General features: G+C 47.2%; 2 protein-coding genes across 2 annotated transcripts; both read left to right on the top strand.

The window, feature by feature from the left end:
- Positions 1-1715: 1715 nt before the first annotated feature.
- Positions 1716-8989, top strand: LOC149853797 (acidic mammalian chitinase-like). Its single transcript, XM_090025246.1, has 11 exons — positions 1716-1818; positions 2484-2513; positions 2648-2849; positions 3204-3260; positions 3717-3882; positions 4560-4684; positions 6224-6347; positions 6469-6654; positions 7445-7564; positions 7939-8080; positions 8619-8989. Exons 1-11 carry the CDS (start codon positions 1794-1796, stop codon positions 8918-8920), a joined length of 1479 nt encoding a protein of 492 aa, XP_089881372.1. The 5' UTR covers positions 1716-1793; the 3' UTR covers positions 8921-8989.
- A 1945-nt stretch (positions 8990-10934) lies between these two features.
- On the top strand, positions 10935-19478 carry LOC149853796 (acidic mammalian chitinase-like). The gene is made up of 12 exons (XM_090025235.1): positions 10935-11031; positions 12901-13028; positions 14231-14260; positions 14395-14596; positions 14951-15007; positions 15604-15769; positions 16414-16538; positions 17236-17359; positions 17481-17666; positions 17934-18053; positions 18428-18569; positions 19108-19478. Exons 2-12 carry the CDS (start codon positions 12902-12904, stop codon positions 19407-19409), a joined length of 1581 nt encoding a protein of 526 aa, XP_089881361.1. The 5' UTR covers positions 10935-11031; position 12901; the 3' UTR covers positions 19410-19478.
- The last annotated feature ends 2398 nt before the right edge of the window (positions 19479-21876 follow it).

Genomic DNA, 21876 nt, shown 5'->3' with positions numbered 1-21876 from the left:
ACCTTGTACTGTGTAAAGCTGCAACGGGAGATTGGAAAGGCAATCATGGCATGGCGATATCATGCACCTACACAATATTTTCCCCATGGCCAGAGCTATGTAAAGTTATTCCATGACTGCTACTATAACTTCATCTTTTCCAAGGTCTTTCTGCTTAACCTGTTCGTGAAACATTTAGTAGAAGGTTTCCAAGGACAAAGTAGTGGCTACAGTTCCCTTGCCCCAGTCTGGCTCCATCAGGAGCATTGGCTGTATAATCTGTCCTCTCCTTTTACCAACAGAGAAGCAGTTAGCAAGCCAGTGGTAAAAGCTGGGGTATGGCTCTCCTCACACAGTGCCCCAAAAATCTCCACGGGGGTTGCCCACTAGTAAACTGCAACCCATTTCAGAGAAGCTTTGTCACATTCACTTCATTTATAGTTTACTTATAGTCTATCAGGTAGACCGCTCAAACATTTAATAGACGTGCTCCACATACCCACACGTGCTTGGCGCTCCAGCTGCGGAGTAAACCAATTCATATCAACGCCAGCGTGTCCATGGAAAATGTAACTCCACTTCGGATGTGCTAGGAAGAGTGGTACTGCACTGAGCCGTCGTATTGCTCAAAACGACCCGCCTGTTTAATTTTCTTGAAAGGCACAGTCACCAAAGGCCTTTGCAAAAGGAAGGGCACCAAGTTGGCATCACTTCACAGCTGCCCCTGTGATGCTACTGGAAGCTACGCCCAACAGCCAGGTTAGCATCAGCTTAATTCCCCACATGCAGAGAAACGCATGGCAACCACTAAGCAAGATCACTGAGAGCAAGGGGAGGAGAGCTGGCAGAATTTCTGCTCTCTGGGACACTCTGACATTTGTTGTTCCTAATCAGGACAAAACCAAAAACATCCAAATTTTTCCTGGAAGGAAAAATGTTCAAGAAATCCCATTTAGACCAATCAAAACATTTATTCCAATTGCAATTACAAATGATTAAAACATGCCATTCCAATCAAGCCAACATGCTTGTTCTTCCCCCATATCATTTTCAAATTAAACTTAGTTAAAATCAGCAGGTTTCCACCAGAAGGGGCCATTTCAATGAATTGGCAAGCAGTTCTGCTGTCAGGATATAAGTCATTCTCTCCCTCCCCTGTTTTCTACTTATGGTTTGGATGGGGATGACGAGGACTAAATGACCTCTGGACCTCCCTTCCAGCCCTACTTCTCCATGACTATATATGATTCCTGTAGTCCCCTGATATAATGAGCCCCAAATTAAATAATGGGGAAAAGGAAAGAAAGAGTAAGTTTAGGAAAGGACCAGGCTGCTATATTCTTTCTCCTCTTCTAAAATAGGCTTGTGGAGCTCCAGGCAACACTTTGTCCTGCATTACATAATAGTCTCACCCCTAGCATTACAGGGCAAACCCCATGCTGTTCCATACCCTTTGGTGGTTATGAAGGTTTCCTTACATAATAGTATGTCCCATAAATACCCAGTGAAAGGATTAAATATTCTTTTGGGGCAACGAGGGAAATAGCCAATGCTTCCCTTTCAATCAGAGCCCACTTATCCAGCAAGCTTGATTCAAGCTGATAGAAAATAAAGATAGTATTCAGAGCAGAAGACGGCTGGCGGCACGAGGTCCCTATTTTGGCTTAGTGTCCACCTGAAGTTACAGATTAACTTTATGTTTAACGTATAGGATGGAGACGTGCACTGCTGTCACGTGTGCAGCGGAGGAGGAGCAGGACTTGCCCTATAAAAGCAAGGCAAGCGATGCACAGCACCAGTACACAGGCACCAAAATGGGCAAACTTCTGCTTCTGACTGGTAAGTACAAGGAGCAGCAGATCCTCATTTTCTTCTCCCCCTGGGTCTTTAAAGAAGTAGAATATTTCCTGACATGATGCAGCTGCCTTTTCCTGCCTTTTCTGTCCCTCTATCATCCAATATTATCTCCTCTACCTAGTTCATATTTCCCTAGGTATCATCACCCTTCATCTCCCTAGATATTTTCATCTCTCAAACAACTCACCTTACCTATATAAGTACTCATCACACTACTATTCAAGCTCATACATTGTTTTTCAACAAGGGATGGGAGGGATTTGAAGAGGAGGTAGCACCCTATGAATAAAAATGTTACTCTTAATTTTTAATCTTTTTATTAAAGAAAATCCTTGCATAACTCATGGCAACTCTGGGTTATTGTGGACCTAGGAGGTAATGGCTGCATCATAGTGCAGGTTATGCGGCACAAACAAAACGAGAGACATATCTAATAAGATCCAGAGCAGCATCAGTTTTAGTTATGGATACGTCCCATATTAGGAAAGGATTGGTCCACATCAGAGTTTATGGACCCACTTTTGCCCTTGCTTACCAAACGGCTAGTGCCACCAACAGAGACGAGATGTCTTAAATTCAGACTCCCCTAACCAGCTGGTCTTGATGGCTGAGCAACGAATGATGGAGCTTCTCTTTCCCTTTGACAGGTCTGGCCGTTCTGCTGCAGCTGCAGCTGGGTAAGTCCAGATGTCTTTTTAATAGTACTTTCAAGTTTGAATCACAGGAGCTTAAATCACGCAGCCCAGCCTGCTTCCTTGTCTTGTTTAATAATCAAGGCCCGATGCTGTGATCTTCTCCTTCCAAATTCTAGCCTCATCCACCAACATTGTCTGTTACTTCACCAACTGGTGCCAGTACCGGCCTGGAATTGCACGTTACATGCCAGAAGATGTTGACCCATGCCTGTGTACTCACATTATCTATGCCTTCGCCGGCATGCAAAACAACCAGATCCAGACCATCGAACCAAATGACGTGGCCTTGTACGCTGGCGTCAATGGACTCAAGAGCTAGTAAGTCTCATTTTGCTTGATGAGTTTCTCAGTTGACAATGCTGATGATCATCGGTTGAAGCTACGGGCTGGGTTATCCCACACAACTTTGCAGATGGGCTTAACCTGCTACATAAGCTATGCAAAGATAACCTTATGCTCATCCAGAGATTAGGCCAGGAAGAGGAAGGTAACTACAACTTAGAAATCTGCTCTCGGATATCCCTGTGCAAGTCCACTGGCTTTAGTGAGGTTCTGTGGGAGCAACTAGGAACAAAAATGATCCCACTGTGTCCAAATGACTCTGAGTAACAACTATGATGAGCTTGCTGACTCTTATTCTTTTAATGACATTTCAAAATCACTTGTCCGCAGCAATCCAGACCTGAAAACCCTGCTGTCTGTTGGAGGCTGGAATTTCGGTACCCAAAAGTAAGACCCCTATAGATGGTTTGAAGTTATTCTTTCTCTATCCTTTTTTGTCTCGCCCTTTCCCACCGACTCCTACTTCCTGGCCTGCCCCAAAACATGTAGCAGCGTTGTCTAGGGAGCAGGGCACAAGAACGAGACGCCTCGCTGTGCCGGTCACAGCCAAATGGCAAAGTGGTTCTGTGCACTCATTCCTTGTTAACTGATCTGAAGCCCCTAACCACTTAATATGCTTCACTAATGGGTTTTCAGAAGAATTTGAATTTGGGACTTTCATTACTGACCTCTGCCGCTGGAGTTATAGGACCTTTTTTAGCTGGATACACTGAAGAGCTTGGTTTCCTCCGTATGGACCAGTTATTGGAGCTCATAACACATTTAGAAACACGCTGCATCACCCTTTGTGGCCTATTCACAGGTCCAATAGTCACCATTTATCCCCATTTTGATCATTTATAGGTTTTCCACCATGGTTTCCACTGCTCAGAACCGGCAGACCTTCATCCAGTCTGCCATCACTTTCCTTCGCAAGTACGGCTTTGATGGTCTCGACATTGACTGGGAATATCCTGGTAACAGAGGCAGCCCCGCTGATACTCAGCAGCTCTTCACTGTCTTGCTGAAGGTCAGCCTTTCTTATATGTCAAGCTTTCATCCCCGTGACCATGGCATCGTAGCTAGCAAGCGATATAGTTGGTCATAAGATCTATGACACTAAAGTACATAGATACACATGGAGTTTGTTATGTAGCCTTTCTGCAAGGATACTGCCCTCTTACAGGAAAAGAGCATTGTTATAGTGCCAGGAATGTATTTTGCAGTATGAAGAAGGATAGTGCTCACTTTATATCATTCAAAGCTGACTTGCTCCTGCCGTTAAAAATGTATTTCTCATACTTAATAATGCATGAAATACTGAATCCTAAAAAACAGGTTTACGGCAACGCTGTTTATTTTAAAACAAAAAACTTCCAATCTATTAAAATCTTTCTACTTTATTTTTCCTTCATGGGTCCTTTAGTATTAGACATGGGCCCATGCTAGAGAGCGTTGGTCCTTTCGAGTCACTCAGAGAGCAGGTCAGGTATTCGAACTGTGGTAATCAGTGCCTCAGGTAATATTTTGGAAAGCAGAACATGTAGCCAAATATATCCACTTGGAGGACAAATATTTAATGGGTTGGGTAATGTTTTTCCTTCAAAACGTTTCCACTCTTTATCACGGCCCTTGGAGTGTGAAATCTGGTGACCGTTGGCCTCTGCTCCGAACCGAGAACCAAGAACGCCGTGTTGTGTATTCCAGGAAATGTATGAAGCTTTCGAGGCAGAGGCTACAAAGAGCGACAAACCCAGGCTGCTGATCTCTGCCGCCGTGTCTGCTGGCCTGGGCACCATTCAAACTGCTTATCAGATCCCTCAGATGTCCAAGTAAGTGTGTCAGTAAGTTTCTAAACCAAGGGGGAACCAAAGAAGGGAAACTGAGGCAGCAGAAGCCAAGGGATAAAAAACACTTGACAAAAATATTAAGTGTTTTGCAACTACATACAGCCAGGACAGTCATCTTGCTGGGGTCACTTGACCCCAGTTGTCTTTTCCTGCCTAGTGCAGGGGGCTGGACCCAATGATTTCACAGACATCAGGGCTAGAAGGGACCTCGGGAGATCATCGAGTCCAGCCCCCCACTCAAAGGGCAGGATGTCTGCTGGGGTCATAGGATCCCAGCAAGATAAGCATCCCATTTGCTCTTGAAAGTGTTCAGAGTAGGCGCTTGAACCACCTCCGATGGAAGGTTGTTCCAGACCTCGGGGGCTCGGACAGGAAAGAAATTCTTCCTCATGTCCAGCCTGAAACGGTCTTGCAGGAGTTTGTGACCATTCGACCTCGTCATCCCTTGGGGCGCTCTGGTGAACAACCGTTCCCCCAGATCCTGGTGGTCACCCCTGATAAACTTATAGGTGGCCATCAGATCACCCCTGAGCCTGCGCTTTTCCAGGCTAAAGAGCCCCATGGCTCTCAGCCTGTCATCGTAAGATCTGTTTTCCTGACCTCTGATCATGCGCGTGGCTCTCCTCTGGACTCTCTCAAGCTTCTCCACATCCTTTTTGAATTGCGGAGCCCAAAACTGGACGCAGTACTCCAGCTGCGGCCTCAGCAAGGCCGAGTACAAGGGGAGAATGACGTCCCGGGATTTGCTCGAGAAGCGTCTATGGATGCAAGCCAGCGTTTTGGTCGCTTTACTAGCCGCAGCATCACATTGCAGGCTCATGTTCATCTTGTGGTCAATGATGACCCCCAAGTCTCTTTCTTCCATAGTGCTAGCCAGCGTAGCACTGCCGAGCCTATAAGGATGCTGCAGGTTTTTCTTCCCAAGGTGGAGAACCTTGCATTTTTTGGTGTTAAACTACAAGGTCCCTTCCAGCCCCGTACAATCTATGAAACTGTGAGTCCCAGCCAGCTCTTGCAGACTGAAGACAGTAGCAATAAATGGGGTTTATCAACAGGAAGATGCTACACATCATTTCAATGGAGGATACTAATAGGTCACATGGGCTAGAATTAGCCATCCAAGAACTTCACACTGTCACTTCAACCCCTTGCTGTTACCTCATTTGCAAGTCTCTCTGCCCTCGCAGCATGCAAAAAATGGTCACTTTTCACTGCTAAAGTAAAACAGATGATTTCCCAGGCTCAGTCACTGTCTCAGCACAATTCTCCGCTAGCTTTCCCCCTTGGCAAAAGCCTGTTGGCTTCACATAATTATGCCAGGGACATGGCTGACCCTTCTGATCCAGCAACACATTTTGCATTGCTCTGAGGTGCTGGACAGCCATACAGCAGCTTGCGAGCCCTGGCACCATGCGGGATGGTTGACAACGTCAGATGGATGCTGAAGTCCATGTGCTGGGTAAATGGATGGAAAAGGAAAGCCCTAGGTTGATACCCACGGTCACTTGCTTTTCCTCAAAGGTACATGGACCTGATCAACGTGATGACCTACGACCTGAGGGGCTCCTGGGAAGGCTTCACAGGGGAGAACAGCCCCCTCTATGTAGGTCCTGCTGACCAGGGCTCATACATTTACTTCAATGTGGTGAGTAGTGTGACAGTAGGCAGGGTGCCATCACTTCATGCCACTGGGGCAGGGATCTGGTGGCTGGGATGCTCTGGCACTATCCAGCTCCCTGGCTGGCTCACAATGCTGTCTCCTCTAGAACTACTCCATGAATTACTGGAAGGACCACGGTGCTCCCGCTGAGAAGCTGATGGTTGGATTTGGGGCTTATGCCCGCACCTTCACACTCAGCAACCCCGCTAACCATGGCCTGGCAGCTCCAACCTCTGGCCCAGGTAACCCAGGAGAATACACCCAGTCAGCCGGGACCCTAGCCTACTTTGAGGTAAAGCTCCCTGAAAGTCTGCTTCTAAAATAGCTTTAAGAGGTAGAGATGCCCAGAAAGAATGGCACAAGTATGGTTTACAACCTGCCTGAGCCCTGGAAACCAGAGCCAAAACCTAGCTACCCCACGGGGTCTTCTTCCTGAGGCGTTCACACCACTTTCACAGGGGCTTGGCAATCCCCTTGGTGTGGAGCCAGGATGAAACTGCTTATGCTATGAAGTTTTTTGGGACAAGGGGCATCTTTCTGTTGTCTGTGGGCACATCTACATGTCGCCAAAAAGAAGTACCAAAGCATGGCGCTGTAACAACGTCACTGTATGGCAACAGGTAGATGCACCCAGTAAGTCCAGCACACAGGGGGGACCTGATCCATGGCTGTGGCTTCTAGATATTACTTTAGTGCAAATAATACATAATAATAATAGTGATGTCCAATCTTGATGCACACAACCAAGACTATAGGGAACTATGGAGCTATTTGCTAAGGGAGAAATGCTATTGATTGAGGTATCCAAACACTGGATGGGGTGAAAAAAACAGGTCTAGCAGTGTTTGAGACGTAAAATGCAATACTAGTGATGTTGCATTCTGACTCACGATGGCTTCCTATAGTCATGATGATATTTGCAGCTGACGTCTCTGATCATTCCTTATCATGGAAACCAGACCTTGTCGGAGCAATGTGTCTTAGGCCAGACAGGCCAGGTCAATCGAGAATGCGTGAGGAGCTGTATTAATGGTCTGCTCCAGGTCTCCAGATCACTTTAACGAGTACTTTTTATGTCCCAGGTCTGCCAGTTCCTGAAAAGTGGGGCTACCACAGTGTGGAACGCTCCTCAGGAGGTCCCATATGCCTACAAAGGAAATCAGTGGATCGGCTATGACAACCCTAAGAGCTTTGCCATCAAGGTGAACCATTTTCTATGTGCTCTTTGTGTTTTTAGGTGCAGCTTTCACTGTACATCAATAATGTATTGGGGTAAAGTGCACCATTCACATAAAATATGCATTGCTCTAGTTCACTCTGAACCTCATCCAAAGACAAAAGAAGTCGACTGGAGCCCACAGTCGACTTCAGCTCAGGTCCTGTGCTGGCTCTTCCCTCACTCACTGCTTGAGGGCTTTCAGCCTTCTGCTACAACAGGGACCACTCATGCTCACAATGGCTGCAGACTTCCAGTTACGTGTACATACAACATGAAGGAATGCAGAGGATGCCTAAGACACCTAAAAACCTTTACACCATGTGTTACAACTCTGTCGTGCACGCTTGTCCCTTGCAGGCGAAGTGGCTGGTGGAGAACCAATTTGGAGGTGCCATGGTTTGGGCTATTGACCTGGATGACTTCCTTGGCACGTTCTGTGGGGAAGGCAAATACCCCCTGATGAATTCCTTGAAATCTGCCCTTGGAGTCACCACCCCCAGTAAGTAAACACACCCAGCCCCCAGGCCTGCAGCGAGCTGCCTGGCAGCCCTCCGCTCGTGTCCTGACCCACCTCTTCTGCTTCAGCTGCCGCAGCCTCCTCCTCTTCGGCCAGTCTCACACCCACCAGGCCCCTCCGCCCAACTCCAGAGCCTGCAGCCCACGGGCCTTTTCCTAGCTCATCTTTCTCATGATATCAGTCTCTTCCCCAAGTCCCTCGCCTATCTTTCCCTGCGCTGCTGCATCATCTTCTAGCTTATCTGCACCTCTACGGCTCGTTGCAGCACTGCTCTCTGCCCGCTTACTGCCCTCGTCTCTTATTTGGTGCTCCTTGGTTCTGCCCAGGATGCCACCCCGCTCCCGGCCCACACGCTTACCACATGCACCTTTGCACTTCTTTTCCTTGGGCACAGATCACTTCTCCAAACAAGTCTGTTCAGCTCCTGCCCTGCCCTCCACCAACCCTCTCCTATCAGCATCGCCTCGAGCTCAGAAACCAGCACATTTTAATCCCTGTCCTTTGCATTTGCTTCTTCCAGACTGCAAGGTTCCAGCCACCACTCTTGGCACTGCTGCTAACCAGCCAGCCAAGCCAGCCACAGCTGCCCCTGCCCCTGCTACCAGCTCTGGCACCAAACCAAGCTCTAGTGAAAAACCAAGCTCTGGTGGCAGCCCAAGCGGTGGCAACAGCAACTTCTGTGCTGGCAAGGCCAGTGGCCTCTACCCAGATCCCACCGATAAGAACAGCTTCTACAACTGCGTGAATGGAAGGACCTTCCAAGAGCATTGTGCGACTGGCCTGGTCTTCGACACCAGCTGCTCCTGCTGCAACTGGGCATGAACAGATCAGCCACGTGACCCGCTTCCACCCAGTAGATACCGACAATGTAGTCAAGAGCAGGATAAATAAAGATGCATTGCATTAAAATGGTCTCTCTCTCTCTCTTACTGACTATTCCCAGATGGGGTGCACTGAGGTGACTGAGTAGCCCCAGGGTTCAAACCCAACTCTCTGATAGGGCAGCCATTCTCCTAACAGCTTTGCAAATAGTCTTTGCAAAGGAAGAGTAGATACAGGAGCTGAAATGAAAGTGAGAAACTGCTCCCCTTCCTGAGATGGATGATGACTGCTTAATGAGTGGCAGTGTGGGCTAAGGCATAGAGCACTGGCCCAAGAGCTGGGACTTCTGACTTCAGTGACATTCAGTCATTATTGTGCTTATATTGGGCTGGATGCATGGAACCTGTCAGGACAAGTCCAGAGTAAGACTCCGATTTATGTCTTTGGATCCATAGTGAAATACCTTAATCCCTTTGCCATTGCACACCAGGAAATAACTGGGAGAATCTGGCTGCTGATCTGGTTATTTGTCTGTTCTTCACAGCTCGTGCCCATCTATCACCAGTAATTACTGTGCGTGCATTAGTAACGATATTGCACATTCTGTGCTCTCTGCATTTCACTATTTCTTTTGGGAGGAAACTGAGGGTTCAAATCGAGCACATGCTGTGTTTTTGTCTCTGTCCACCAGCTGTATAACCAGTGCCTGAATCCCGGCTGAGACCTCTAAGGGGAAGTTTATATTGCATTATATCCCCACACCCTGGCTCACACAACTTGTGAACTTGAGACAAGCAAGCTCACCACCAGCTGTCCAAATTGTCTTGCCTTACATATGCTACCCACTAGGCACCCACATCTTTCCTGTCACTCCTAGTACACTTTAGGCCCTAGGCCCTGGGGGGCAGGGGGAGGCCATTTTAATCTGTTATCATCATAAGTGTTCTGGCTGCACTTCTGTGCATTTTTACAATGGGTGAAGCTACACTTAGTTTGCCTTCCTGAAGTGAGTCAGCTGTACTGGGCACTACTCCCTGATTCTGCAGGCCCTGGTGAACCTCAGAGCCGGCTGGTCCGGAAGTTAGTTACAGAGACGGACCTGCAGAACTTGACTCGCCAACTAGCTTCTGCATAATACATTTGCAAGCATCCCCTCCCGAGAGAGAATAAAAATCAGGAAAATGATCAATCAACTCCTGAAGCAAGCCAGGGGTGATAGGTAGCTCCAAACTTACCCCCTCCTTCCCTTGCCAACAAAGGACCACAAGCTTCCTACAAAAGGTCAGAGGAAGAAAGCCAGTGGACTTTGTCAAGGGGGTTGTTTTCATTTTATGTATACAGGAAACATAAAGGATTAGGAGGACTAGAGCAATTCCTCGTAGATTTGTGCCCAAAAGCTTCCAAAGAAATTTGTTCCAACTACTCAGTTGGTCTAATAAAAGAGATCACATCTACCCAACGGAGCTTGCCTACCTATGCCCTTAGACCTACAAGCAAAAGTCCTCCTCACAGACACGGACATAAATCACCCCACCATCTACCCTAGGAAATCTTCCACTGAAAAGCTCTAGTGAGGAATACACTGATGTCTGTGGCACTGAGAACAGTTCCACATTAGACAGAGCGCAGTTCACAAGCAATACAGAAACCCACTTTTAGCTTGGTCTCGTAGAACTGGAAACCACAGACAATGCTTTTGCCAGAAAGGTTTAAATAATAAGTGGCATTGCTGTACTCTGGTCATAGAAAACTCATTTGCTTTCCTTTGCATGCCCATGCCACCCCAGTCCCCACATCATTTGCTGAAATGATGAAAATATTTCATAGGTGGGTGTGACAGATTAGTGACAGTGATTTGTGATAGTAATGATCACTGCAGAGCACTGAAGGCTTTGACATCAAATGGTTGCCTCTTGCCTGAAATTTTTCCCTGCTTGGCAGATCCTTTTAAAAACACATGGTTCAGATAAAGGCAGGACGGTGGAAAGGCAGGAAGCGAGAGCTACAGGGAACTGCAGGAGTGGTGTCTGCGCTCTAGCCCTGTTGCTCCCAGCTGTGCTACACTGACACTGCAAAGTGGGCAGAACAAAGGAAGATACAGCGTAGCCCAGGTATGTACCAAAACCAGCTCAGGCCTTGCACACTCGGGCCATACTCCTCACAGGACATAACAGCTTTATGGCTTTTGGGAACCAGGTGTCACGTACAGGAGGCTGAACACACAGACAGCTTGCGCCATGACATGATAATAAGAGGCCATGCTTTGCATTCACTCTTATTCAGATTACTGGTGTAGCTTTGCTCGCATTTGCTTTCCCAATCCCAGGTATGAATAATTTTTGAAGGGGAAATGTGATTGCTTTAAGAACCACATTCCCTGAGACAGATTCCTCCACAGATTCCCCAAACCGTGCAGCCTGGCAGTCTCTGCTGAGAAGAGCCCATCACCTTGACCAGGGAGGGCCTTACATCAGGACTGAGGTGTAGTCACACAACTGTGTGTGCACTCCAGTTTAGCAGATTAGATGATACAAATGTAATTTATAGGCATAGAATCACAGAAAATGAGGGCTGCAGGGGCCTCAGGAGGTGACATCTAGTCCAACCCCCTGCTCAAAGCAGGACCAGCCTCAACTATATCACCCCAGCCAAGGCTTTGTGGAGCCAGGGCTTAAAAACTTCCAAGGTTGGAGAGTCCACCACTTCCCTAGGAAACCCGCTGCAGTGCTTCCCCATCCTTCTAGCAAGAAAGTTTGTCCTACTATCCGAACTAACTTCCCTTGCTGCAGCTTGAGCCCATTGCTCCTTATTCTGTCATCTACCACCACTGAGATCAGTCCAGCTCCATTTTTTTTAAACCCCCCTTCAGGTAGTTAAAGGCTGCTATTAAATTCCCCGCCCCCCATTCTTCTCTTCTGCAGACTAAATAAGCAGACCAAATAACCCCAAACCATTTTCACTGTCCTTTGCTGGACTCTCTTCCAACTTGTCCACATCCCTTCTGTAGTGGGGGGCCCAAAACTGGGCACAGTACTACAGATGCAAAATAGAAGAAAATAATCACCTCCCTTAATCTGTTGGCAATGGTCCAAATAACGCAGCCCAGTATGCCAGCAACAAGAGCACGCTGCCGGCTCATATACAGCCTATTGTCCACTCTCACCCCCAGGTCATTTTCTGCAGATTAATCCCCAGCCTGTCCTGGTGCATGGGGTTGTTCTGTCCTAAGTGCACAACTTTGAATTTGTCTTTATTGAATCTCATCTTCCTGGGAAAGGGATAAATTGGATGAAGTTCACTCTCTCTACAGAGCAGCTGCTATTTATTATGGAAGGTATGGCTGGAAAGACCTAAGGGTCATCCTTAACGTAGTAATGCAGAGCTCAGTAAATGCAAGTCCATACAAAGCACTCCATGACTGTCTGATCTGAGCATCTCATGGTCACTAATATATTCAGGTGAGGCAGATGGGGGACTTTGCACTTGTCCTTGCTGAACCTTGTGAGATTTCTTTTGGCCCAGTCCTCTAATTTGTCTAGGTCACTCTGAATCCTAGCCCTACCCCCCAGCATACCATAAGTTTAGGAAAGGACCAGGCTGCGATATTCCTCCTCCTCTTCTAAAATAGGCGTGTGGAGCTCCAGGCAACACTCTTTGTCCTGCATTACATAATAGTCTCACCCCTAGCATTACAGGGCAAACCCCATGCTGTTCCATACCCTTTGGTGGTTATGAAGGTTTCCTTACATAATAGTATGTCCCATAAATACCCAGTGAAAGGATTAAATATTCTTTTGGGGCAACGAGGGAAATAGCCAATGCTTCCCTTTCAATCAGAGCCCACTTATCCAGGAGTCTTGATTATGGCTGATAAAAAATAAAGATAGTATTCAGAGCAGAAGACGGCTGGCGGCACGAGGTCCCTATTTTGGCTTAGTGTCCACCTGAAGTTACAGATTAACTTTACGTTTAACGTATAGGATGGAGACGTGCACTGCTGTCACGTGTGCAGCGGAGGAGGAGCAGGACTTGCCCTATAAAAGCAAGGCAAGCGATGCACAGCACCAGTACACAGGCACCAAAATGGGCAAACTTCTGCTTCTGACTGGTAAGTACAAGGAGCAGCAGATCCTCATTTTCTTCTCCCCCTGGGTCTTTAAAGAAGTAGAATATTTCCTGACATGATGCAGCTGCCTTTTCCTGCCTTTTCTGTCCCTCTATCATCCAATATTATCTCCTCTACCTAGTTCATATTTCCCTAGATATCATCACCCATCATCTCCCTAGATATTTTCATCTCTCAAACAACTTACCTTACCTATATAAGTACTCATCACACCACTATTCAAGGTCATACGTTGTTTTTCAACAAGGGATGGGAGGGATTTGAAGAGAAGGTAGCACCCTCTGGATAAAAATATTGCTCTTAATTTTTTTTCATTTTTATTAAAGAAAATCCTTGCATAACTCATGGCAACTCTGGGTTATTGTGGACCTAAGAGGTAATAACTGCATCATAGTGCAGGTTATGCGGCACAAACAAAACGAGAGACATATCTAATAAGATCCAGAGCATCATCAGTTTTAGTTATGGATACATCCCATATTAGGAAAGGATTGGTCCACATCAGAGTTTATGGACCCACTTTTGCCCTTGCTTACCAAACGGCTAGTGCCACCGACAGGGATGAGACTTCTTAAATTCTGACTCCCTAAGACAAAGTAGCCCTAACTGAAGCGTAATGAGTTTGGAGCATAGTGGAAATGAATTGCAGCTAAGTTCCAAAGTGTAAGTCCGAGGAGGCCAATACTTCTTTCAGGTACACAAGTTTAAATAGGAGCAATGGCGATACTGAAAAACAGGTGTTTATACTGGGACAGTCGGTGCCAAGGACTCGAGGGAGAGATCCAATTGCTGCTACCCAAGGAGATGGGAAGACATCGTAGATTAGTTAAATTTAACATTCCCTCCAGGCCTATTTAGACACATCTCTGAACTCAGCCCATGCTTGAGTTGCAATACATGATCTCAGGATGCACTCAGAAGTGTTTGGCAGTCAGGAGGTTTGATGTGTGGGGAGCCTGGAAGGAAATGGAAATGCCATGTCACAAACAGTGGGAAAGGAAGCTAGAAATGCGTAGGCAGTCTATTGTCTGAGCAGCAAGCCCAGGGAAAGAGCACAAAAAGCTTAAAGTGCTCCTCACAGCTGGACTCTGATGAGCTTCCAACAAACTAGCAGGGGTAGGAGCAGAAACAGCTGGTCTTGATGGCTGAGCAACGATGATGGAGCTTCTCTTTCCCTTTGACAGGTCTGGCCGTTCTGCTGCAGCTGCAGCTGGGTAAGTCCAGATGTCTTTTTAATAGTACTTTCATGTTTGAATCACAGGAGCTTAAATCACGCAGCCCAGCCTGCTTCCTTGTCTTGTTTAATAATCAAGGCCCGATGCTGTGATCTTCTCCTTCCAAATTCTAGCCTCATCCACCAACATTGTCTGTTACTTCACCAACTGGTGCCAGTACCGGCCTGGAATTGCACGTTACATGCCAGAAGATGTTGACCCATGCCTGTGTACTCACATTATCTATGCCTTCGCCGGCATGCAAAACAACCAGATCCAGACCATTGAATGGAATGATGTGGCCCTCTACGCTGGCGTCAATGGACTCAAGAGCTAGTAAGTCTCATTTTGCTTGATGAGTTTCTCTGTTGACAATGCTGATGATCATCGGTTGAAGCTACTGGCTGGGTTATCCCACACAGCTTTGCAGATGGGCTTAACCTGCTACATAAGCTATGCAAAGATAACCTTAAGCTCATCCAGAGATTAGGCCAGGAAGAGGAAGGTAACTACAACTTAGAAATCCGCTCTCGGATATCCCTGTGCAAGTCCACTGGCTTTAGTGAGGTTCTGTGGGAGCAACTAGGAACAAAAATGATCCCACTGTGTCCAAATGACTCTGAGTAACAACTATGATGAGCTTGCTCACTCTTATTCTTTTAATGACATTTCAAAATCACTTGTCCGCAGCAATCCAGACCTGAAAACCCTGCTGTCTGTTGGAGGCTGGAATTTCGGTACCCAAAAGTAAGGCTCCCGTTGACGGTCTGAAGTTCTTCTTTCTCTTTCCTTTTTTCATCTCACCCTTTCCTGCTAACTCCTACTTCCTGGCCGGTAGTGGACACAGACCATTCAGCTAGCCAAGACCTTCCTACATGCCTGCCCCAAACCATGAAGCAGTGTTGTCCAGGGAGCAGGGGCACAAAGAACGAGACACCTCGCTGTGCTAGTCGCAGCCAAATGGCAAAGTGGTTCTGTGTCCAACCAGGGCTCGGCTATGCTCAATCCCTTCTTAGTGGGCAGGAAAAGGATTAAGGAAAAGTTGGAAAGGCCTCAACATTAAGCTCTTCACTCATTCTTTGTCAACTGATCTGAAGCACTTGACCACTTCATATTCTTCACTAGTGGGAGTTCAGCAGACTCTGAATTTGGGATTTTTATTACTGACCTTGGCCGCTAGGGTTATAGGACCTTTATAAGCTGGATACAATGAGTAGCTTGGTTTCCTCTGTGTGGACCAGCTATTGGAGCTCATAACACATTTACAAATGCACTACATCATACTTTGTGGCCATTTCAGAGGTCCAATAGTCACCATTTATCCCCATTTTGATCATTTATAGGTTTTCCACCATGGTTTCCACTGCTCAGAACCGGCAGACCTTCATCCAGTCTGCCATCACTTTCCTTCGCAAGTACGGCTTTGATGGTCTCGACATTGACTGGGAATATCCTGGTAACAGAGGCAGCCCCGCTGATACTCAGCAGCTCTTCACTGTCTTGATGCAGGTCAGCCTTTTTTTGTCACGAAACTTTCATCCCGGCGACCAGGCCATCGTAGCTAGCAAGAGATATAGTAGCTCTTATAATCTATGACACTAAAATAAAGAGATGCGCGTGGAGATTGTTATGTAGCCTTTCTGCAAGGATACTGCCCTCTTACAGGCATTGTTATAGTGCCAGGAATGTATTTGGCAGTAGGAAGGATATTGGTCACTTCATATCATTCAAACCCGACCCTGTCCTACCGTTACAAATGTATTTCTCATACTGAATTACACTGGAATAATAAAATCTAAAAAAAAAACAGATTTAAAACAATGCAGTTTATTAAAACCTTTCTACTTTAATTTTCCTTCATGGGTGCTTCTGTTTGAGACATGGGCCCATGCTAGAGAGCGTTGGTCCTTTCGAGTCACTCAGAGAGCAGGTCAGGTATTCGGACTGTGGTAATCAGTGCCTCAGGTAATATTTTGGAAAGCAGAACATGTAGCCAAATATATCCACTTGGAGGACAAATATTTAATGGGTTGGGTAATGTTTTTCCTTCAAAACGTTTCCACTCTTTATCACGGCCCTTGGAGTGTGAAATCTGGTGACCGTTGGCCTCTGCTCCGAACCGAGAACCAAGAACGCCGTGTTGTGTATTCCAGGAAATGTATGAAGCTTTCGAGGCAGAGGCTACAAAGAGCGACAAACCCAGGCTGCTGATCTCTGCCGCCGTGTCTGCTGGCCTGGGCACCATTCAAACTGCTTATCAGATCCCTCAGATGTCCAAGTAAGTGTGTCAGTAAGTTTCTAAACCAAGGGGGAACCAAAGAAGGGAAACTGAGGCAGCAGAAAGCACGGGAGAGAAGACACTGGACACAGATAATTCATGTTTTGCAACTATTATACATCTTCAGCCAGGGAGTCCCAGCCAGCTCGTGCAGACTGAAGACAGTAGCAGTAAATTGGGTTTATTAATGAAAACATTCTACACATCATTTAGATGGAGGATAGTAATCGGTCGCATGGGCTAGAATTGGCCATCCCAAAATTTCACACCTTCACTTCAACCCTTTGACATTATCTCATTTGCAAGTCTCTCTGCCTTTGCAGTATGCAAAAAATGGTCACTTTTCACCTCTAAAGCAAAACAGCAAAATGTTCCTGTTGTCCAGTACATGCAGCTCATGAGCGTTTGTACACATCACAAAACAACGCCAGGCTCAGTCACCGTCTCAGCGCAATTCTCCGCTAGCTTTCCCCCTTGGCAAAAGCCTGTTGGCTTCACATAATTATGCCAGGGACATGTCTGACCTTTCTGATCCAGCAACACATTTTGCTGGACAGGCATACAGCAGCTTGCGAGCCCTGGCACCATGCGGGATGGTTGACAACGTCAGATGGATGCTGAAGTCCATGTGCTGGGTAAATGGATGGGAAAGGAAAGCCCTAGATTGATACCCACGGTCACTTGCTTTTCCTCAAAGGTACATGGACCTGATCAACGTGATGACCTACGACCTGAGGGGCTCCTGGGAAGGCTTCACAGGGGAGAACAGCCCCCTCTATGTAGGTCCTGCTGACCAGGGCTCATACATTTACTTCAATGTGGTGAGTAGTGTGACAGTAGGCAGGGTGCCATCACTTCATGCCACTGGGGCAGGGATCTGGTGGCTGGGATGCTCTGGCACTATCCAGCTCCCTGGCTGGCTCACAATGCTGTCTCCTCTAGAACTACTCCATGAATTACTGGAAGGACCACGGTGCTCCCGCTGAGAAGCTGATGGTTGGATTTGGGGCTTATGCCCGCACCTTCACACTCAGCAACCCCGCTAACCATGGCCTGGCAGCTCCAACATCTGGCCCAGGTGCAGCAGGAGAATACACCCAGTCAGCCGGGACCCTAGCCTACTTTGAGGTAAAGCTCCCTGAAAGTCTGCTTCTAAAATAGTTTTAAGAGGTAGAGATGCCCAGAAAGAATGGCAGAAGGATGGTTTACAACCTGCTTGAGTCCTGGAAACCAGAGCCAAAATCTAGCTACCCCATGGGGTCTTCATCCTAAGGCGTTCACACCATTTTCACAGGGGCTTGGCAATCCCCCTTGGTGTGGAGCCAGGATAGCTACAGGCCTCCAGATCAGCATGACTTCCCTGAACTTTCTTAACAAGCACTTTTTATGTCCCAGGTCTGCCAGTTCCTGAAAAGTGGGGCTACCACAGTGTGGAACGCTCCTCAGGAGGTCCCATATGCCTACAAAGGAAATCAGTGGATCGGCTATGACAACCCTAAGAGCTTTGCCATCAAGGTGAACCATTTTCTATGTGCTCTTCGTGTTTTTAGGTGCAGCTTTCACTGTACATCAATAATGTATTGGGGTAAAGTGCACCATTCACATAAAATATGCATTGCTCTAGTTCACTCTGAACCTCATCCAAAGACAAAAGAAGTCGACCGGAGCCCACAGTCGACTTCAGCTCAGGTCCTGTGCTGGCTCTTCCCTCACTCACTGCTTGAGGGCTTTTAGCCTTCTGCTACAACAGGGACCACTCATGCTCACAATGGCTGCAGACTTCCAGTTACATGTACATACAGCATGAAGGAATGCAGAGGATGCCTAAGACACCTAAAAACTTTTACACCATGTGTTACAACTCTGTCTTGCACGCTTGTCCCTTGCAGGCGAAGTGGCTGGTGGAGAACCAATTTGGAGGTGCCATGGTTTGGGCTATTGACCTGGATGACTTCCTTGGCACGTTCTGTGGGGAAGGCAAATACCCCCTGATGAATTCCTTGAAATCTGCCCTTGGAGTCACCACCCCCAGTAAGTAAACACACCCAGCCCCCAGGCCTGCAGCGAGCTGCCTGGCAGCCCTCCGCTCGTGTCCTGACCCACCTCTTCTGCTTCAGCTGCCGCAGCCTCCTCCTCTTCGGCCAGTCTCACACCCACCAGGCCCCTCCGCCCAACTCCAGAGCCTGCAGCCCACGGGCCTTTTCCTAGCTCATCTTTCTCATGATATCAGTCTCTTCCCCAAGTCCCTCGCCTATCTTTCCCTGCGCTGCTGCATCATCTTCTAGCTTATCTGCACCTCTACGGCTCGTTGCAGCACTGCTCTCTGCCCGCTTACTGCCCTCGTCTCTTATTTGGTGCTCCTTGGTTCTGCCCAGGATGCCACCCCGCTCCCGGCCCACACGCTTACCACATGCACCTTTGCACTTCTTTCCCTTGGGCACAGATCACTTCTCCAAACAAGTCTGTTCAGCTCCTGCCCTGCCCTCCACCAACCCTCTCCTATCAGCATCGCCTCGAGCTCAGAAACCAGCACATTTTAATCCCTGTCCTTTGCATTTGCTTCTTCCAGACTGCAAGGTTCCAGCCACCACTCTTGGCACTGCTGCTAACCAGCCAGCCAAGCCAGCCACAGCTGCCCCTGCCCCTGCTACCAGCTCTGGCACCAAACCAAGCTCTAGTGAAAAACCAAGCTCTGGTGGCAGCCCAAGCGGTGGCAACAGCAACTTCTGTGCTGGCAAGGCCAGTGGCCTCTACCCAGATCCCACCGATAAGAACAGCTTCTACAACTGCGTGAATGGAAGGACCTTCCAAGAGCATTGTGCGACTGGCCTGGTCTTCGACACCAGCTGCTCCTGCTGCAACTGGGCATGAACAGATCAGCCACGTGACCCGCTTCCACCCAGTAGATACCGACAATGTAGTCAAGAGCAGGATAAATAAAGATGCATTGCATTAAAATGGTCTCTCTCTCTCTCTTACTGACTATTCCCAGATGGGGTGCACTGAGGTGACTGAGTAGCCCCAGGGTTCAAACCCAACTCTCCGATAGGGCAGCCATTCTCCTAACAGCTTTGCAAATAGTCTTTGCAAAGGAAGAGTAGATACAGGAGCTGAAATGAAAGTAGGAAAGCATGTCCTTTCCTGAGAAAGGAGTCTGATGGGTGCTTTATGAGTGGCAATAGGAGCTAAGGGATGGAGCACTGGCCCAAGAGCTGGGACTTCTGACTTCAGTGAGATTCAGAGTCATTATTGTGCTCTCCCTGCCTATTCTGGACACCAATTCAAAGACTCCCCACCAAAAAAAATGGGTTATCCAAGCTCTGAGCCTAGATGACCATCAGCCACCAAGCTAGCGTGATTAGGTCACACTATAGCCAACAGCATCCAGAGGAGTGGTGTGGTTACCATTGCATCTGGTTGCCTTTGCTTCCCCAGGCTGAATGACCAGCTGTCCATTTACAGCTGGGCTGAATGCAGGCAGGTTGTCAGGACAAGACCAGAGTAAGAGTCCAATTTATGTCTTTGGATCCATTGTGAGACATCTTTAGTCTTTTGCCATTGCACACCAAGAAATAACTGGGAGAATCTGGATGCTTGCCTGGTTAGTCATCTGTTCTTCACAGCTCGTGTCCATCTATTACCAGTAATGACTGTGCGTGCATTATTAATAATATTGCACATTCCTTGGTCTCTGCATGTCACCATTTCTTTTAGGAGGAAAACAAGGGTTCAAATCAAGCACATGCTGACTTTTTGGCCCTGTTCAACTGTACATCAAATTCCTGAGTCCCAGCTGAGACCTCTAAGGGGAAGTTTAAATTTATATTGCATTGTATCCCCACACCCTGGCTCACAACTTGTGAGCTTAAGACAAGTAAGCTCACCACCAGCTGTCCAAATTGTCTTGCCTTACATATGCTACCCACTAGGCACCCACATCTTTCCTGTCACTCCTAGTACACTTCAGATCTTGGTCCTGGCAGGGGCACACAACAAGTTTTCTGGTGGCACACACTGTGGAGCCCTTCCAGGTGTGTAATGCATCACAGAACAACACATTTTTCCAAAACACATTTTTCCTAAATAGCTTTCTGGATGGAAGCCATTTTAATCTATTATCATACAAGGCTGTTCTAGCTGCACTGCTGTGCATTTCATAGTGAGTGAATCTACACATGCTTATAGTATGCCTTCCTGAAATGAGTTACCTGTACTGGGCACTACTCCCTGATTCTGCAGGCCCCGGTGAACCTCCGAGCTAACCGGTCTGGAATTTAGTTACAGAGATGGAACTGCAAAGTTTGCTTTACCAAGTAATTGGACTCACCAACTACAGTTTCTGCTGCGCAATACATTTGCAAGCATCTCCTCTCAAGAGCGAATAAAAATCAGGGAAAAGATCAACTCCTGAAGTAAGCCAGGGATGATAGGTAGCTCCAAATTTACCCCATCCTTCCCTTGGCAACAAAGGACCACAAGCTTCCTACAAAAGACAGAGGAAGAAAAGCAGCAAGGGGGTTGTTTTCAGTTTGTGTGTCTAGGAGACTTAAGGGATTGGGAAGACTAGAGCAACTCCTCACAGACACGCATGTAAATCACTTTACCATATACCCCAGGAAATCTTCCACTTAAAAGATCTATTAAGGAATGCACCAATTTTTGCAGCACTGAAAACAGTTCCACGTTAATCCAAGCTGGGAAGGCTCCAGTGGCAGAGCCAGAGACCTGCAGACCCTGTTTGCAAGTAGATGTGCTGGGACGGGGAAACAGTCCTGCGAGGGGGTGGGCTGAGAGACAACAAACTAGCATTGTCATGTGAAGGGACATCTAACCACTAGTGTTTGCAGTAAGTGTATTTTCAGAAGGAAACTGCTTAAGAGAACAATCTGCCAATAAAGGAAACAACAGGGAGCCTATTGCCTGCAGCAGCTGTTCAGAGCCTGTTTCTCTGTGTTACCAGGAAGGAGTCCACTTTCCCCAGAGCAGCAGAAGCCTCGCCTCCACCTTCTAGTGGTGGGTCATAGTTAAAGCTGTGTTGCCACTTATTGTTATGGGAAGTAGATTGTGACCAGAAGGAAATCAATTCGGTTGTGGGGTGGAAACTGCTTTAAAGGCTTATTACAAGTTGAATTTAATTACTGAGGTTGTTTAACATGCGTGGGACCACCCAGCGTGCTGGAATTATCCACCTAATGTGGTAGTTGCAAATTTTATCTGAACTGATAGTTTTATTAACTATTGTTAATATATTTTTGTTTCTTTATTTTGTCTGTATATAAATTGGTTGTGCATAAAAAAGAATAACATGTTCGTTGGGTTCAGAGCGAAATCCTGGGCA

The sequence above is a fragment of the Crocodylus siamensis genome, chromosome 13 (genome assembly GCF_052110815.1).
Source record: "Crocodylus siamensis isolate JL-2025a chromosome 13, ASM5211081v1, whole genome shotgun sequence".
NCBI classification, from domain to species: Eukaryota; Metazoa; Chordata; order Crocodylia; family Crocodylidae; genus Crocodylus; species Crocodylus siamensis.
The sequence above is the reverse complement of the archived record's forward strand: the minus strand, read 5'-3'. Positions and strand labels throughout refer to the sequence as shown.

What these genes read in the sequence shown, in the direction of transcription:
- LOC149853797 (XM_090025246.1), top strand. Translation starts at nt 1,794, where the DNA reads ATGGGCAAACTTCTGCTTCTGACTG. An exon ending in TCTGCTGCAGCTGCAGCTGG is followed by an intron (nt 2,514 to 2,647) that starts GTAAGTCCAGAT and finishes TCCAAATTCTAG; the next exon opens with CCTCATCCACCAACATTGTC. An exon ending in GGACCCTAGCCTACTTTGAG is followed by an intron (nt 6,655 to 7,444) that starts GTAAAGCTCCCT and finishes TTTATGTCCCAG; the next exon opens with GTCTGCCAGTTCCTGAAAAG.
- LOC149853796 (XM_090025235.1), top strand. Translation starts at nt 12,902, where the DNA reads ATGGAGACGTGCACTGCTGTCACGTGTGCAGCGGAGGAGGAGCAGGAC. An exon ending in TCTGCTGCAGCTGCAGCTGG is followed by an intron (nt 14,261 to 14,394) that starts GTAAGTCCAGAT and finishes TCCAAATTCTAG; the next exon opens with CCTCATCCACCAACATTGTC. An exon ending in CAGATCCCTCAGATGTCCAA is followed by an intron (nt 16,539 to 17,235) that starts GTAAGTGTGTCA and finishes TTTTCCTCAAAG; the next exon opens with GTACATGGACCTGATCAACG.